The sequence below is a fragment of the Ammodytes marinus genome (assembly GCF_949987685.1).
Source record: "Ammodytes marinus genome assembly, chromosome: 3".
NCBI lineage: Eukaryota > Metazoa > Chordata > Actinopteri > Uranoscopiformes > Ammodytidae > Ammodytes > Ammodytes marinus.
This window is the reverse complement of record NC_137232.1, coordinates 14,700,337-14,719,170: the sequence shown is the minus strand read 5'-3', so window position 1 is coordinate 14,719,170 and position 18,834 is coordinate 14,700,337. Positions and strand designations below refer to the sequence as shown.

The 18,834-nt window shown below is 38.4% G+C and overlaps 1 protein-coding gene across 1 annotated transcript in view; it reads right to left on the bottom strand.

Moving 5' to 3' along the window:
• The window catches only part of capn5a (calpain 5a), a 29,187-nt gene extending 15,144 nt beyond the window's left edge, over positions 1-14,043 (bottom strand). The window contains exons 1-3 of the mRNA XM_080053719.1: positions 13,822-14,043; positions 10,098-10,257; positions 5,305-5,436 (exon numbers count right to left, since the gene is read on the bottom strand). Coding sequence (XP_079909845.1) covers positions 5,305-5,436; positions 10,098-10,253 — 288 coding nt within the window. The 5' untranslated portion in view covers positions 10,254-10,257; positions 13,822-14,043. The remainder of the gene's footprint in view (positions 1-5,304; positions 5,437-10,097; positions 10,258-13,821) is intronic.
• Positions 14,044-18,834: the final 4,791 nt, after the last annotated feature.

Below are 18,834 nucleotides of genomic sequence, written 5' to 3'. Positions count from 1 at the left end.
GCAGCATTGCCAAATATACACCTGATTGGTGTGACTGAACAGAGGAACAAGAGGAGAGTAGTCTGGTTTATAAATGAAGTCAAAATTACAAATTTACCTGAAATGGCTTCATGATTAGACCCTCCATTAAAGAGGACAGGATGTATTTTCACTGACGCTTTGGGAAATCAATTTAAACAGAAGTGAGGGACAGCCAGTCGGAGATACAGGATAAATGAAGTGGGAATTGGATGAAAGAACAAAAACTGATTGTTTATTTGTCATTTCTATCAATATTAAAACTATTAAGACGGAGGCCCTGGTTAGATTCTGTTTGAAGGAAGAAATATTACAGTAAAATAATGATTAGCAATTTCTCAGCAATTTTTTTTTATTTGTACAATTACCTGTCACATTGGAAATCAAATGAAGTTTAATTTCATAGCGTAAAGATGGACATGAGAATAGAAGACTTTGAAAGTCACAGGAGAGACATAAAATAGTGACATAAGTTGTTGTCTTTTTCTTTGCAAAAAAAATGAAATGTCAAGAATAAAGTAGACAGTTCTGATTTGTCTTTTACAAAACAATTCAATTAAATTAAATTAAATTAGATTAAATTTAAGAAAAGTACGTATACACTATGTACATGGGTTAACACTAATTTTATCCTATTGGATTGTGTTTAGCGGATTTTTAAGTTTGGGATAACTATAGTTATAATCGTCCTCAATGGACCTGTGTATGTTTTCTTAATCTCACCGGAGGCTTAATAAGAGTTTAAGACTCGACGAGCGTCAGGACGACCGGCGGATCCACTGAGGAAACAAACCTAAAACAGACTTTAGTTTATAATAGTTTATTATAGCTAATGGAAAACTGAGGAACCTCTGAGACCACGGGAGGAAGTGACACACACACACACACACACACACACACACACACACACACACACACACATCATGTTTGTTATATAAAAAGGCCCACAGGGTTAAACTTTCCAGCAATAACAAAAACAATCATGTTCTGCTGATGTGCTTTAAAGCCAGGCTCTGAACCCACCATACCCTTTCGTGGTTCACTCTTAAATTCAAACACATTAAGATTACCAGTAATTGATTACATGGCATTACAAGTCTAACATTATTATTTCTTATTAATTATATGTCTTCATTATTAGATTCAGTGTAGCAGCCAATACTGAAATAACTGTCAATAACGTAATAATTGTCAATACTATAATACTATTACATAATTGGAAAGTTACTACATTATCTGTTTTTATTACATTAAACATGGAAAAATCCTAAAGTAAATGGCTTTTATTTGTAGAGTATGATAAGAGATAAATATTCATATCCTATGAAAGAAAATCCATTTATACAGAGAGCTGTTTCATTTCTGAGTAGCAGGGTTGTTATTCAGGTCACTAGTGCCACCTTATGGATGGAAGATGATAGTCCAGTGTGCTGCAGCCAGGGCCGCCGCTCCCTATACGCAGAGTACGCAGACTGCGTAGGGCACCAAGTTCCTGGGGGGGGCACCCCAAAAAAAAAAAAATTATAATTATAATTTTTTCAAAAAAAAATAATAATTATAATTTTTTTTTTTTTTTTTTTTTTTTATTAAAAAGGAAAAAGAGATGGTCCGGGGCCCCCCCCAAAATAGTTTTTTTTTTTTTAAGTTCATGATAATCATTACATTACAAAAAATATATAAATTAGTTATGAACAGGCCCATTGTTGTTTTTTCTTAATTGTGTAACCTATCCAGGGGTGGATTACTGCACAGGCACACCGGGCACAGGCCCAGGGGCCCAAGGGCTCAGGGGGGCCTTTAGCCAGAGATACTGATAGTAACTTTTCATGTTGCATAGTCAAAGAGCTCAGTCACTGATGTCAATAACAGGGTCCAAAAAGGAATAGCCTAAATATAAGTACTCATTAAAATGTAACAAGATAGAAATCATCATGGGCCCCTCAACTAGTAGGGGAGAAATACAAAAGCAAGTTAAAAACAACAGCATTAGTAGCTCTGTCTAAGGGGGTTGAAGGCCCCCTCACACATACACAAATAAACTTTATATGTGTGAATTCTAAATTGTTCATATCCACCCTTTATCTGTTGAAATGGGCCCCTCCATCATAGAACATGGGTCTGCAGACCAATCTACTGTTTTTACAGTTGCAGAGTAAAGAGTGCTACCTGTTTAAGAAAAATCTGAAAAATAATGTTCCTTCTGCATCTCAGGATTTGATATCTCTCTAGTCTCTAAGATTTCCTCACAAAGTGCACCAGATTGATGCATTTTACTTTAAAAAGGTAAAAAAAAATTCCACCCACCCCCCAACAAGGTACAGGGTCCCTCCAACAATACCCCAAGATCCTGTGGGAAACACTGACTTCTTTAATATGTTTTTGCCATTAATTGTATGTATCCGTGTAGAAAATTCAGTGTACCTGACTGGATAGGGACAAGTGGGGGGCCCTTTAAGAGTGTAAGCCCAGGGGCCCATTATCTCATAATCAGTCTATGATCCTATCACTCAATTCCTTTGCAAAGGCAGTTTTTTCACAAGTTAAGCTGTTCTTTCTGTTAGTAAATGCTGGCAAATGTGCCAAAAAGCAGTTGCAGAGATCTTGCAATGGCAAAAAAATTTCGCTCGCGCCCTGCAGACGCGAGCTTCTGGGTGTTTTTTTTTTTTTGGGGGGGGTGGGGGGGCATCACTGACAATTTCTGCTTAGGGCACCCAAAAGCGTAGCAGCGGCCCTGGCTGCAGCATCTAGTCATTTACAGTTATTCTATAATAGATGTGTGCAAATTCCTTAAGTTTGTAATGAAATAATTTGATGTATATATTGCTTCAAGTGTCTTCGTTAAGTAATACTTAGGTAAATGGTGTAATTCAATCTGTCAAAGCTCCTTCTTTGACATTTATACAGATAATTGTGCAAATGATTTATGAGCCCTTTAATTCGTAATGAGTGACGTTACAACACATTTAACAGTTCTTACGGTGGTTTCCAATAAGGGTTTAGGATTTATTTTAAATAAAAACACGGGCTTTTGCAGGTACATTGAACTTGAACCAATCAATCGACGAAGTATCATTGTAGACTGTGCCTGTGAAAACAAAACTATGGTCTTAGTGGTCCCTAATACGTTTTTCTTCAATTGTTTGCTGAAAAAAACTTTCAGATAATTTATTGTACTATGCTGATGTTCAGCTAATCTCACAATGGCCTATTTTTTAAAAAGAGCTGCAGCTCCCCTCGTAAATATACAATCTTTGAGCTCCCCCCGCCCCCTGTCCGGAAGCGAAGCCAGATACGCCTCGCCCTCTGTCTGTTTGTAAACAATGATGACGTATAGCCTGTTAGCTCAGTTAGGTTTAGCCTACCCATGAGAAGAACCAAGTCTAGTGCTAGTAACGCACTTTGAACAGTTTGACATGACCTCTTGTCTACATAAAAGACTATGTTCATACAGATGCACTGACAGCCACACGCTAATGGAAACGGCATGTTCACAATAAAAATGCTGCAAAAGATGGTGGCTACTGCGAAGCTAGCTCCCGAGCTAGCTTTGCAGTATTTTTTTTTCACTGATTTTAGTGGTATTGTTAGCAACTCGGGAGCTAGCTGCTAACAATACCACTAAAATCAGTGAAAAAATTATCTTCAAAGTCAGACTTCTTCAGTATACCTTCCAATCCTTTGTCCTATTAAAAACGAGGCATTTCCAGACTGGTGTGGGGAATAGAAATATGTTTTTATGAGCAAAAGTTGAATGCTTGTCCCAAAGCTAATAGCTATACACACCAGTCAGGCAAAAATACCAATAAAAACATTTATTTCAGTTTCACTGTTTGAAAAAAAGCACAAGTAGCTTCCTATCCGTTGTGTTATTAAAAACGAGGCTGCTGTGGTTAAGATAAATTAGTGGATTATGCAACATTCATCATGTTTTGCCGTACTACAGGCATCTTGTCGCTTAGCAACAAGCAAACAACATGGGGGTGAAGGAATATTTTTTGAGAGGATCTCGGGGCCGTGGACCAATAAGAAATAGGGGGGTGGACTGCACAGTGGAAGCTTCTGGCTTTCCAGTTTTTGACGTCAGAAACGGGGAGAATTCTGACTGGAGTATATTGGGGGGATAGGTGGAGGGTTTCAGAAAAGGGGAGAGTGAGAAAAGGAGAGAGCTTTCTTTTTTTTGATACTTTGGCAGTCTGTAGGCACACCGTAGACCCATAATTATGTTCAAAAACATCGGAAAAGTGCATTTGCACAATATGGGAGCTTTAAAGTCACAAGGCCAGTGAATGAAATACATGTACACATTAACTACACGGTAATCCCTAAGAAAATCACTTGGATTACATAAATTGCCTAAACACACACATCTAGAGTAAACACACACCCAATCACACTCATCATATACTTGAAAGCACACATGTCCACGCCCAACACACACACACACACACACACACACACACACACACACACACACACACACACACACACACACACACACACACACACACACACACACACACACACACACACACACACACACACACACACACACACACACACACACACACACACACACACACACACACACACACACACACACACACACACACACACACACACACACACACACACACACACACACACACGCACACGCTCACACCTCTCTTTACCGGCTGTGACTCAGCCCTTTTATAGAGCTCTGTAACTGACATGTGGCACTTTAAGATGTCATGAAATGCTACTTGCCCCATTCGATGCTGTGACCCTGAAGCTAGTGGTTGTATTGTGACTTTGTGCATGAATTCTTATGTGAATATTGCGTAATGTGTGTTGTGTGGCCTCCAGGAAAAACAGTGTTGATTTAGGCTGTCCCCGACTCTGCATTAGTCATCAGTTTTTAATCGAGCTGTGACTGAAGATTCGAAGCAATGACTTTCTGGGCGACTTTGCCAAGATAAGGCCAAGATTTAGAAACCACAAAGGAGGATGACAAAAAAAAAAGTGCTATAGAAAGGCCAAGCAAAGAAGAATGATGGTATTAGATTCATAATTTGTTTGTTTGGTATTGATTAGCATAGTTGTTGTTAATTATGGTAATTTGTTGTCATGGTTGTTGTGATCTGTCTGTCTGTCTGTCTGTCTGTCTGTCTGTCTGTCTGTCTGTCTGTCTGTCTGTCTGTCTGTCTGTCTGTCTGTCTGTCTGTCTGTCTGTCTGTCTGTCTGTCTGTCTGTCTGTCTGTCTGTCTGTCTGTCTGTCTGTCTGTCTGTCTGTCTGTCTGTCTGTACCTTCGTCCACAGAGGTTCTCTGGAGGCCAGGCTGGAGCAGGCAGCGATGAACCAGCAGTTCCCCAGCTGGCCCTGGTGCAGGTCGTGAGCGCTGATCCCGTCCACAAACAGGTGGGGGTTGCTGCATAATTCCTGGAGGGGTAAACATGGTGGAAATCACAGTTAAATATGGATTCTTCCTAAAAATAACTTGTACTCTTATCAATAGAACTATCAATTCAGTATAAAATAAGTAAAGATTGTATTAATCCCAGTAAATTATATTGCCAGGTTACTCCAAAATTACAGAAACAAAAACAAAGAATACAAAATTAGTGAAATATAAATAAGAAATATAGAGATGCAATCCTTTAAATCTATTGGGAGTTGCTGTCTCCATTAAACAACAAACAAACAAATAATAATATTAATTTCACTTGAGAAGTTTCATTTGTATGCATCCGCGCCGGTGAGAGTTCAAGCCCGGAGGCATTATGTTTTCGGGTTGTCTCTCAAATGTCAACTTCGACTCAAGGATAGACTGGAGGTCAAATGTCAAGGTTACTGTGAAAAAACTTGTGAGCACAACTTTTCTAGAATGCATTGAGGAATTATTGTCAAATGTAACTGTGGCCTTACATATTGTGAGGTTGTCGCAGTGACCATATTATACTTTCTAAGGAGTTGTAGTCTTACTGGGCGATGCCAGGCGTGGCTATATGTGAAACAGGGCGTTAGCTACAGTGCTCAGTCAGCCTTCACAAGGTAAATACAGGGTAAAAACACTGTAGGATTAACTGGAACTACTTCTGGATGTTCAAAGCTTAACAAACCACAGACTGTGTTCTGTAGCTGTGTCACATGTCTATACACTGAACATCTACGTTACATCAAAAACCAATGTGAACAAAGAAACCACAAAAAAATCTAAAATGCCCCCTAGCTGTGTGTCTGTGTGTGTGCATTCACTAAATTAGAGGTCCCTATTTTAAGTGCATATACTATATTTATATATATATGAGCAAACATACAGTAGCTTAAACCTAATAATTTGTTTAACCACAAAAAGACGCACATATACACATTAGTGGGTAGGAATAGTCTGGGTGGTTCTCCATCTTGATCCTCCTATTTCAGTTCTTTAACATACGTATGTCCAGATCCCTTTAGTCTAAAGGAGGGCGTGTGAATGTCGATAGTTAGCCTGCTATCGGTGTATGAATGAGTGTGTGAATGCTAACGTGTAAATTGGAACAGGTCTCCCTTGCAAAAGAGTCTTCGGACTCAATGGGATATACCTGTATAAATAAAAGGTTAAAAAAAAAAAAATCATGTACTACTTGTAGCCTTGATACAAAGCTCCAGTGTTTCCTCTGGGTTTTAAGAAGGTTTTTTTGTACCTTAACTTTAAAACAGCAATTAGGTTCAACAGTATTGCACATTCTCCACTCAAGTTTGTTTTTTATAAATCCCAAAGTTTGCTTAGATAGTGGCGTACGTCGTCTTCTGTGTGTACCCCATAGTTAAATGAGCCTTCCCCCCCCCCCCGTGTTAATGTAATGTTGATTTTAAAGAATGTTCGTACATATATTGTTATTAGAAAACTCTCAAATCAATAGGCTAATGCTAAGGTTTTGCTTTGAATCTAAACCTATTTAGTAGGTGTGTCGACCTTGAGTATTTATCAGAACAGTTGTATGTACATGTGGTTTCACTGAGTGCCTCAGAGAGATGGTTACATTTAGGTTAAAAACTGGAAACAATACGAAACTAATGTTTGTTCTCTCTCTCTCTCTCTCTCTTGCTCTGCTCATTCCCCACAAATCAATAATACTGATCGATTGTGGAGCTTTAAGCGACTCCTGTTTAATTATTAAGCATCTCAGATCATCAATGATTTACACTGAAAACTTTTTTTATCCATTCAGTTCAGAGTGGAGCTGGAATATATACTGAATATACTGGAGGAAGAGTTGGGAATCGTTCTTAATTATGGTTAAAAATCAGTCCGTAAAAACTGCAATTCACATAATTGAAAAAAATCCACTCTTCATTCAAAACCCTATTCAATTTCAAACTAGGCCGGACAGGGACCCATCTTAATCGACTCAGTGTAGTTTTCGGTCTGAAAAGGGTCAATTGATGGCTGTGTCGCCTGTTTTTTTTGTAGCAGATCATATTACACATTTTCACATTAGTCCAACCGAAAACTGAAAAGTCATGCTCGCACTCTCAAGTAAGGATATACGATACTGAGAACAATCTGACAGAAATCTGACAATCTGACTCGATTATACTAAGAGGGTCACATTTCCCCATCCGCAGTGGTTACTGATGCAGCGCAGAAAAAACATTCCGAGAAACAAACACGGTGTTGTGCAGAGTGACAAAAAGTCTCTCAAGCAAGTTACGTGTAATTGAACAGCTCTGAAACATTCTATGTAAACACATTTTGAAAAAATGATGGAAATATTTACGAAAGTTTTGCCAATTCTGCAAAACCTGCATCATAGAAGCGCAAAGGAAAACAGTTGTAAAATGGTTTTATAAAATGATTGATGTAATAGTTTCAGATAAGAACCTGTCTGTTTACAAGGCCAACCAAAGCTTTGGCTCATGATACAAAGTAGCAAAATGCAGCTACAGCTTTCCAAACTGAATCCCTGTCAGTTTAAAAAGTTGAGGAGTTAATGCTGCAGAACTGGACACAAATTTAACAAACTACAAATCACTGTGACGTTTGTTACTAGTGTATCTTGTGAGTACGCTCCTGTTTATCGCTCAAACTAAACACCAAGTTCTTCATGTGTTTACTTAATTTAATATTTATGCTCCAGGAAAACATGGAAGGTAGTTCAAAGCACCAGGGGAAATGAGTCAGCATCCTGTATTAAATGTGCTCTAAGGGAAAATGGAAAGGATTTCACACATCAAAGTTTAATGTTGAACAAAAGCTTTATACAAGTCTTTTGTGGTTCGAGGGGAAGCTGTGTGGAGTCTGATAAGTTTCAAGTTAAGTTATCAAGTTCGTCTGAAAGAATTACAATATTTATCAGTGTTTTAGTTGATGATTTGAGGAAATAAACTATTTTGGAAACAGAGGTGTATATCTTTCATCTCCCCTTTCTTAGCACATAACTAAATGCATGTTCACCAACATCAGAACATTTTCTATCTAGCTTTTATGGCCTTGCTTTTTATATTTAGTCATTTTTAGCCATAATTTGTACTTAAAAAAAAAACTCAAAAGACCTCCATGTTGAAGCCTGATCTGTTTCTATGTTAAAGTCAGCTCCATAGAAACTGGACTTTGATAGAAAGAAAATAGTCAATATTTTAGTTAATGATAATCTCCTTTATTGTTCAGGTGTATTGGGAACCTTTGAGTTTGTGTCAGAGACTGATAACCTTTAGCTGCGGCCACATCTACTGCAGGGGACAAGTTAACCAGAAACAAGGATGTGTGACACAATACCTAATAATTAAGTAGGTAAACTTATTCATAGGATTAATTTATGAATTTGCATTGACGATTAAAACCCATTGATGACTATGGCAATCTAGGATGCATGTCCTTAATGCCTGAGGGTTTTCTGAAAAAATAGTACGAATTGTCAAGTCTACCAAAACCTTAATATCTAAGCCTGTGTAGTACATAGAAACGTGAAATAAAATACATTTAAAAGTTAAGGTTCACAGGTTTTATTTAAACATGCTCCCTTAGCGCTTACAAACCAACACATTTTTCTAAAAATCGTCAAAATTAGATGAATTAGAAAATTATTAAATATTGTTAATAAATAGATGCAATGTGTTGTGTGATTTTCGTCAGTAGTCTATAGTAGACCTTGATTCTGCGCACCAAACGCCACTAACTGTTCTGTCGCCAACATAGCTGGCGTATTTTTTTTTATTATTTTGTTTTATTTTTTTATTTTTATTTTTTTTGATTGACATGATTTTCGGCAAACCACACAACTTTTGGGTGGTCACGTGGTCTTAAAAAAATCAACAAAACCCACCTCATGTGTATTTGAACCAATGACAGTGCATTCTATGCTGGGAATGCCATTAAAATTAGATAAAGTAATAACGCTGCGCGACGCAGCATTATTACTTTTTTTCAAGACATATTCTAGATTATATTTTAGGGCACACAAAAATGAGACTCACTGAAACTAATTAATTTTGAGACACACTCTCACACACTTCAGGATATTAGAGTGATATTTCAGTGGGGTAAATTCCATAGATTCCGCTCCCTGTTCAGTCCTTCTAACCACATCTCCTCCTCTCCGTATAAACATTCTCTCCTTTGTATTTGTCTCATGAGGCACCACCCACTCTACCGCCAACTGTTTCCTGTCTCGGTCTCCATTCTGTATCAGCCGGTCACATCATCAATAAATACCATATGGTGCAACAACAGTCAATGTGCATATCAGTATCATTCTGCACTGCATTGGCCTTGTTCTTACTGCGAAGTATGTAGTTATTATTGTTCGTCCAATCTCTATATTAGCAAGCTAGGGGAGATCATTATACATTTTCAGAATGTTGTCCACTGGTCTACATATTGTTTACAGAGCCTAAGCTGTGTATTAACACCAGAAAAGAAATGTCTACACACACACAGTACGAACAGGTAGCGGATCGTAAGGAGATAATCACCGATTTTGACAAAAGTGATTTTGACAACAAGCGTTCTCCAGAATCGCTGACTCCACTTTTAATTGGACTTAACGTTGCACTTGTGAACGCTTCCTAACGTAACATCGTTTACTATTTTACAAACCGTTTCCTTTGGTTCTCACCTTGGGCCTCTTCCAGGTGACCTGTCCCACGCGGTTGTTCTGGTAGAAGAGCGACTGGTCCGTGGTGGGGAACAGAGGGTCTTCAAACAGACGGCCATTATGCAGACACTGCTTCCTCAGAGAGTGGAACGACTGGCCCTCGTACGGGACCACCATACCCCTAAAACACACACACACACAGGGCTATCAGGGACAGTTTTTGATTTTTCAATTGTTTTGTGGGTACATTATACGGTAAATGTATGCACAAAAATGTATGGATTTATTTGAGGTACTAGTTGAACAGAATTGATTGTATCGTGCCATGTCTAGGATTACATTGTCCTGTACTGTTGCCCCGTGAAGATGAAAAATGAAAAACCAATAAAAAACTTGGTCACAGAAAAAAAGAAAACTGACGAAAATAAAACATTTGCCTGAACATCATTAGTTCTTACTTTTAATAAAACATTTAAGAGGAAAAGGCTCAAACTATAACACAGTTTGTAATCTATGAAAAGAGGAAATTATAATAATATAATTTAAACAATCCAAGCACACACACACATTAATCAAACACATTATATAAAATTATCTCACCGATCATCTGACCGGATGTCAAACAGAAACTTAGACTGAGTCATGTTTGACATAGGATCACCAGCAAAACAAACACACAATCTTGCGTCTGTGTGTGTGTGTGTGTGTGTGTGTGTGCGTGTGTGTGTGTGTCAGCTTGAAGTGACTTTATCTGGTGAGTGAAGTCGAAACAGCAGCTTCCTGACAAATAAAGGCTACAGAAAGAGGAAGCAGTGTGTGTGGTTGTGGTGTGTGCGTGTGCATGTGTGTTTGTGTGTGTTCATTTTCCTTTATTTAACCTCGAAAGATCAATTGAGGGGTGACCCTCTTTTACAATGACGTCGAGTCATGCATGTGTGTGTGTGTGCGTGCGTGCGTGTCTAAATACACAGAGCCATGACGGCAAGCTGACAGCGCGACTGAAGGGACTGCACAGTGAGCTGCGTCCCTCCGTTAGTTTCTGTTTTCAGCAGAGTAAGTTACATTCACCTCCGACGCATGGACAGCGTTTTTAAAATCAAAGCCTCTAATTTTATTATCAAAAAGGCTTTGATGCAGATGAAGTCAGAACACACACACCTGGCGACAGCAGTGTTTTTTTTAAAGGAAAGCGCAGTTTATCAGCACCACAACTGTGCTGCTGCCGCAAAAAAAAGGCACACTTTTTTTTTTTTTTTTTTTTTCTTTTTTAAATGGCACAGTAAATCGATCGATTTGTCGATTCATGCCTCCGACACGTCGACACGCAAATAATGAGTCGTTTAACATCCCTAATTAAAACACCACCGCTTTTGTCCAAAGGGGGCGCTACAATCAACAACAACTGAAAGTTCCTTATAGCTACTTTAAAGTCAAATATCTGTGTACTTCTTCCACTACTGCTGGTTCCCATGGAGACTGTTAATGGAACACATCAGGCCAGTCACTTATTATATCAGTGTCAATTAAAGGCACTAAACAAAGAGGATACTGAACAGAGCAAACGTGTGTGTGTGTGTGTGTGTGTGTGTGTGTGTGTGTGTGTGTGTGTGTGTGTGTGTGTGTGTGTGTGTGTGTGTGTGTGTGTGTGTGTGTGTGTGTGTGTGTGTGTGTGTGTGTGTGTGTGTGTGTGTGTGTGTGTGTGTCAAACAAGAGAGAGTCTGTTTTCCGTTTTGTTTGAATGCATCCTCTCACTCACTGGCCTGTGAATAGGTTTTCTATTATGTGATGCTGAACTTTTTGGGGAAAAAATAACATAAGTAACTTTTCCTTCCAGGAACAACAAGCTGAGTCCTGAGATTAATCCAAAGACTGTTTGTTGTGACAGTGTGGAAGACAGAAGACTAAAAAAGCACATAATCTTTATATCATTTTTCAGAGCACATGCACAGTTGGCATGACCGTGAGGAGATATCCACTGATTTTGACAAAAAGTGATTTTGAAAAAAAAACAAGCATTCTCCAGAATCACTGACTCCTCCTTTAAGTGGCACAGTAATAAAACAGCTGTTAGAGGTTGTGTGTGAGCAGGATGGTACAGAGGAAACTGAGCCAGCCTTCTTTACCACAGAAAATCAGCATGATTGGAAATGACTCATCAGACTGAAGAGGGGACAGTGTGTTTGTGTGTGTGTGTGTGTGTGTGTGTGTGTGTGTGTGTGTGTGTGTGTGTGTGTGTGTGTGTGTGTGTGTGTGTGTGTGTGTGTGTGTGTGTGTGTGTGTGTGTGTGTGTGTGTGTGTGTGTGTGTGTGTGTGTGTGTGTGTGTGTGTGTGTGTGTGTGTGTGTGTGTGTGTGTGTGTGTGTGTGTGTGGGAGGGGGGAGGGGGGGGGGTTGTGAATTTCAACTTGAACATGTAAAATGAAAACAAACTATTTTGGGCCATTTTACATGTAAATCAAATTTGTCAAAGCTTAACAAAATAAAAGAAATAAATTAAGAAAAAGAAGATACTTGAGGTTATAGAAACAGAAGACAAGCAGCTGTTAAAAGCAACTGTTCACATCAGTCACTGTCAGTGACTTGAATTTTTTTTTATTTTGCCTGCAGTGTCTCATCTTAATATGAATTCACATTCACAATTACTGCATCTAAATAAGCACCGACAAGTGGATTAATGTGAAGCTTGTATGGATCAATGTGTTATCTACAGACAGCTTTGAGTAATGCTGAAATACGAAGAGAAACCAGACAGGAGCGTGGGTGTGGTTAGTGGTTTTTCATGTGTCACCAATAGACATGTCGCCAGAGATATGCGACAACTAACAACAACAGCTCAGTGAAAATGTTACTATATCACATATGGCCGGCCTTTTGGATGATGTTTGACATGAAGATTACGAATATGTTTGATGTACCTGAACGCAGCTTTACAAACGGTCTATTTGTGTCACTTTGAGAACAATATTTTACTTTTAAGACTCAATTTTTATGAGAGCCTAAAGTGCTTTTCAGCTGTAAAGACTGCCAGAGTAAGTTCACACCGGAAACTAGGGACATCTTGATTCAAAATAAAAATCCAATGCCTTGGATGATGATGATGACGCTAACATTCGCATTGTAAATAGCTTGTTCTATTTCTAAATGTAGTCCCGTTTCATCCGCATGAACTGTCGAAGGCAAACAGAAATATTGTATTTGTTTGGGAGGAAATTTGTTAAGGCCTAATAATTGGTAGCACTGGCTAAGGTGGGAATAATAATTCTAAAATGTTCTCACTTCACACTCTAAAGAAGTCAAATCACCACTATTGTTGTTCAATTCAATAGGCCTATATAACAATTCAATATAATTAATATCAGACAAAAAGTCCAAACTCATGTTACAACGTTTCTCCTTCTACTTCGAAGCTAGTGGCCGGAAGTGTATTTGGTTGCGTGCGCTAGCTTGAAAGATGGCAAGTTTTCTTTTTTCAAAGATTTTACATCTCAAGAAAAGAAGAATAAAACGAAACCTTAAACAAATGAAATCCTGTATTAATACATTGAATCTAATATCGTATCATAATCTATGTTCACGCCACCAACAAAACGTCCGTACGTTTGTTTTTAACGTTCACTTTTATAAAATAGTGAATAGGCTACAGTTTAACTGAAGACGTTGTAGTAACGGTCGGCAGTTAGGTTTCCAAGGAGACCTCAGATGACCCCAGATATTTTATTGTTAAATTATTTGTAATTTAGACTTTACCTGGAGATGTTTTCAGCTCCCTTGGGTGAACCAAAATGCAGCTGCTGCTGCTGCTGCTGCTGCTGCTCTCTTTCTCTCTCTCTTCTCCCGTAGGGTTTTGTATTCCTTCCCTCCTTGTTGTCAGGTCGGTAATGTGTGGATTGTTTCTGAGGAAGTTTAGTTTACAAGACTCATAAGCACATGAACAAACACAGAAACACACACACGGACCGATCTCCAGCCCTCGCGCTCGTTGAACCCGCCTCCACTCAAGCGAGATTCTCTGAGGCCTTCAGGTGCGGCACGGACAAATGATTAGTCAATCGCGCACTGGGAGAGTATTGCCCTTGGGCCTTGAATACTGAAGGCAGTGAAGGCAACACACCTGTTATTTATTGGATGAAAAACACAGGCCAATAAAAATAATAGTAGCATTTACAAATACTTTAAACAAATTGATTTAAAACAACTATGAAATAGGACATTCAACAATGAATAAAAATTGTAAAAAAAAATTAACATAGAATGATAAAAATACATTAAAAAAGACAAATATATTATAGACGTATATTATTATTAGTAGTAGTAATTGACTAATACGGTATATTATCATGGGAACAGCAAATGAGAACATTGAATCCTGAATAGCCTACTGAAGGGCCCGAAGGCAACACACCTGGGATTACTGTAACAGGATCATAGGATTATTCCTTAATAAACCACAGAGCCAGCCCTACTCATGAAGAGATATTAGCTTCATTTGCTGAGGGCCTAGAAAATATTAGATTTATTGAACACAAAATAATAGCAAAATAAATATTGAACTTCCTAAACCAAAACTCACATTTGGAGCAAACGTAATCCTGGGGTCGGCCCTGATAAGACATTTTGTGGGAATGTATTGTTCATTGATTTTTCGTGTCCGCTTATCAAAGAAGGAAAAAGAAAAAAATGCATGTATTTGTTTAGTTACCTTTGAATCAAATTCCTTTATGTGTGAGTCAGCAACTTGGTAAACGCAGTTGGTTCAGATTTTTATTTTTATTTTTTTTGCTGATCCACTGCTGATTATAATTGGTAAATTGTTCTCTACACAGTACCTTTCACACAGAGCTTCAGTAGTTAAAATGTTGACCTAACTGTAATACATTTAACAGAGGGATCCCATGCTCAGACCGGATGTCTGTTCCAAACTATAAACGCAAAAGACAAAAACAAAACCTAGGAAAATCCCACACTGAAGGATTTCACTAACTAAAAATAGAAGAACAGTCTCAATGTTTTATGGAAGGAATTCACTTTATCAAGGACAGTTGGACAGTTTCCCTCAGAGCTTTTTGTTATGCTCCACTGCCCTTCGGTGGCCGCTGTTGTTATTACATGTGTGACTGATTTGGGGCTTTACAGTTTCAATGTTCTTTGATACCAAAACCAGAGAAATATCTACATTACATTACCATAACATAATCATTTATATTTCAGTGAATATCTCCTCACATTCTGCTACCAGTCCGTACTGTGTGCTGAAAATAAGTCCATTGTTAATACACTGCCTAGGCTCTGTAAACTGGTATATCCAAAGAGGGCCAATGAAACTACCAACATGCAAGTTTACAGAGCCTAGACTGTGTGTTAAGTTCACACTGAATTTGTTTTTCAGTGCACACACAGTACGGACAGGTATCATGGGGAGATATTCACTGATTTTGACCAAAAAGTGATTTTGACAACAAGCGTTCTCCAGAACCGCAGACTCCACATTCAACAGTGTATGCGATCAAGCTGTCCTCCCTCTGCACACTTCACTGTTCACACTGTAACATTCAGTTGCACAGAAAGCAGTGGCTTAATAAAACAAAGTGTGTGAGATGCTATTAATCTTTAACATCATAACGGGAGAAGACATCCACAGTCATGTGAGAGACGTGCACTTTACACTTCACCAGAGGGAGACTAACAGACAGTGCATCTTACGGAGAGGACAACACAGCTACATTTAGAAGGAACTATACAGTGTTTAAAAGGTAAATATCTTCTTGTATAACTTAGTAATGTATATTTTCATTAACCACTGCTATAACCAGGTTGTCTAGTTGTTATTCATTCACTTTTGTTTTTGTGTATGTTTGGGCTACATGGGTATTGAAAACTTATATAAAAATAAGAATCGTAAAAAAAAAGAGGTGAAGCTGTACTCCTACTGTTGTTGTTTGTTCCATGAGTTGCACTGTGAACAGATTCACAAACTTACTTATAAACATCATATGACAAGTTGACAACAAAACAGACAGATATTTACTTAATGTCAATATCCATCCAACCAATTTAAAACCATAATTCCTTACATTGTTTATTATAGGTCTGGTGATGTTTGGTGAGAGCCCTGCACTGTCGAATTAAAAAGTTAGGAAGTTAAACATTTCTTAACATAAAATTATAAGTTGGGACAGCAAAAATAAGTTATCTCAACAAAAGATAATTAGTTTGCTCACGCGATGACCCCCTCTGAGGAAGGTATTTGTGGGGTGTGGGTGGGAATATGCGAAAATACACATTTCAATAACCCTTTGTGTGAATCCTTTTAGTATCACTTAAATGGAATTTAAATAATTTTTTAATATATTTTTTATGCCTGTGTAAAGCACTTTGAATTGCGTCTAAATTGTGCTATATAACTAAACCTGCCTTGCCTTACTGCACTTGCACCATAAAAGCACATATGACTGATGCTTCCTTTGCAGGTTCATAATGTTAACTAGATGGTTAACTTTGACAGCGTTCCTGTGTGTCTCTGCACACACACACAGGGCAGGAGCTGTTGGCCGAGGCTCTGTGACCGTCAGACCAACCTCCAGGGTCGAAGGTCAACCAGAGGAACTGCTGACTTTGAACTGTGGAGACGGAAAGAACACAGGTCAGTGAAGAGGATCAACACACACACACACACACACACACACACACACACACACACACACACACACACACACACACACAACTCAAAAAATAATTAAGGCGAGTGTAATCCATGTCTAATCACTGAAGGCTTACCTCATGTAGATGAGTCGACAGTGTTGATGTAATTACTCAGAATTCCTCATGGGGGCGACAGAAGTCATAAACCACCTCGCATGTAATTAATTATTATTCCCCTTTCCATGTGAAGGTTTGGTCCAGTTGTGGCACACCCCCTTTGGAGACCTCCACTCCCCCGGTGTCCTCAGTAAACTGGACCCAGTCTTCATGCACCAAGATGGGGCGCTTATTGTGCCAAACTGCAGCTCCCTCCACAGCGGCCTGTACTACTGCCTCCTACAGCACACACAGGGAACTACACTCTGGCCCTATGAGCTCCATATCGGTCAGAGGAACCGTGAATACAGTGAATATGATCAAACCAGCAGCGGTGATGCGTTCAGGTTCCGGAGAGATGTCGGGTCAGAAGAGGCAGGTGTTAATTATTATTTTATTTTTTTCGGAAATAAAAATATCAGTACATTATACAGCTAAATAATATAAATAATATCTAAAAGAATAATAAAACAGAAATAAGGCTATATAATAAATAAATCAAAAACTAAAGACATAATGATAATACAAATTTAATAAACATTTTAAAAATAAAAAAATAATAATACAAAGATACAAAGATATTCAGAATATTCCTTGGATCTCAGTACATAAACTGTTGTTGTCATCACAGCCAGAGGGAGGTGTTTCTGACGGGCTGTTCGTAGGAGCTGTGGCCGCTTCCGTGCTGCTGACATTTGTGTTTGGCTTTAGCGCTGGAGCTTTGAGCAGGACGCGTGTTCTAAGGTGCGTTCAGGGACAAACAGCAAAGTTTTTCTTCATACAATAATCATATACCACATAATCTCTGAAAAATTAGGCTATAGTCCAGATATTCTATCAATAGGCTAATAATTCAAACAGGATATTTTATTAGTGATCAATGATTTGTGGTGCGCTCCTGTCATCTCAATCGTTTGGTGTGAGGTGGTCTTCAAATTCAGTGCAGGCTGTCTTAAAGCTACAGTGTGTCCTCACTATTCCGACAGTGTTGTTGTCATTACTCAGAATTCCTCAAGGGGGCGACAGAAATAACGCACTGCAGTATTAAGTCTATATCCAATAAGATAATACAAAATAGTAGGCTAATAATTTAAAAAAATCTACAACTTTTATCCTCTCAGGTGTTTAGGAGCGGTCACAAAGCGGTTGCGATCACCAAGGCAACAACAACGATGCCACCAAACTGACACTCCGGACCATGGTTCTGATGTCACCATGACAACCCTGTCGCCAACGTACGACAACCACGCCCTTGACGATGATGACGAGGACTCTGTAAACTGTGTAACCATGGAGACGACTGTGTCATCAACAAGTTCATTTCCACCTGTAAAACCTCAGAGAAGCTTCAAGAAAGAAAGTGTGGAGAATGCAGAGAATGCAGATAATGCGGAGAATGCAGTTAATGCGAAGAATGCAGATAATGCGAAGAATGCAGATAATGCGGCCTATTTAGAGGGTTGTGACAATGTCACAGAGAATAGAAGGATAAAAGAAGAAGTGGTGACAAGAATAAGCTTGGAAGAAAATAACCAACAGTGTGTTGGGGAGCCAGAGAAAGAGGAGAGAGACATATGCGGTTTGTATATTTGATTTGCCTGCTTTTGTTGTTTCTAGATTTTGTAGAGGGGCCTTGGGTCTCTTGGAAGGCGTTTTAAACCTGTAAATTAATGTAATATTATTATTATTTATTTGTAAATGTTATTATATTGAATACATTTTTATTTGTTTATTTTTATTTTATTCATTCATTTTTTTATTTTTTTATTAACATATGTTACAGAGGCGAGAATGGTAGAACTAGAAGAAGTGGTGGCCAGAATAATAATAGCTAATAAATAAAATAGCTTTTGTCATGTAAGACTTTGTAAAGCGGCCTTGGGTCCATTGAAAGGTGCTTAAGATCTGTAAATTAAAGTTATATTATCATTATTTATTTCTAACTGTTATTATATTAAAGGGTGC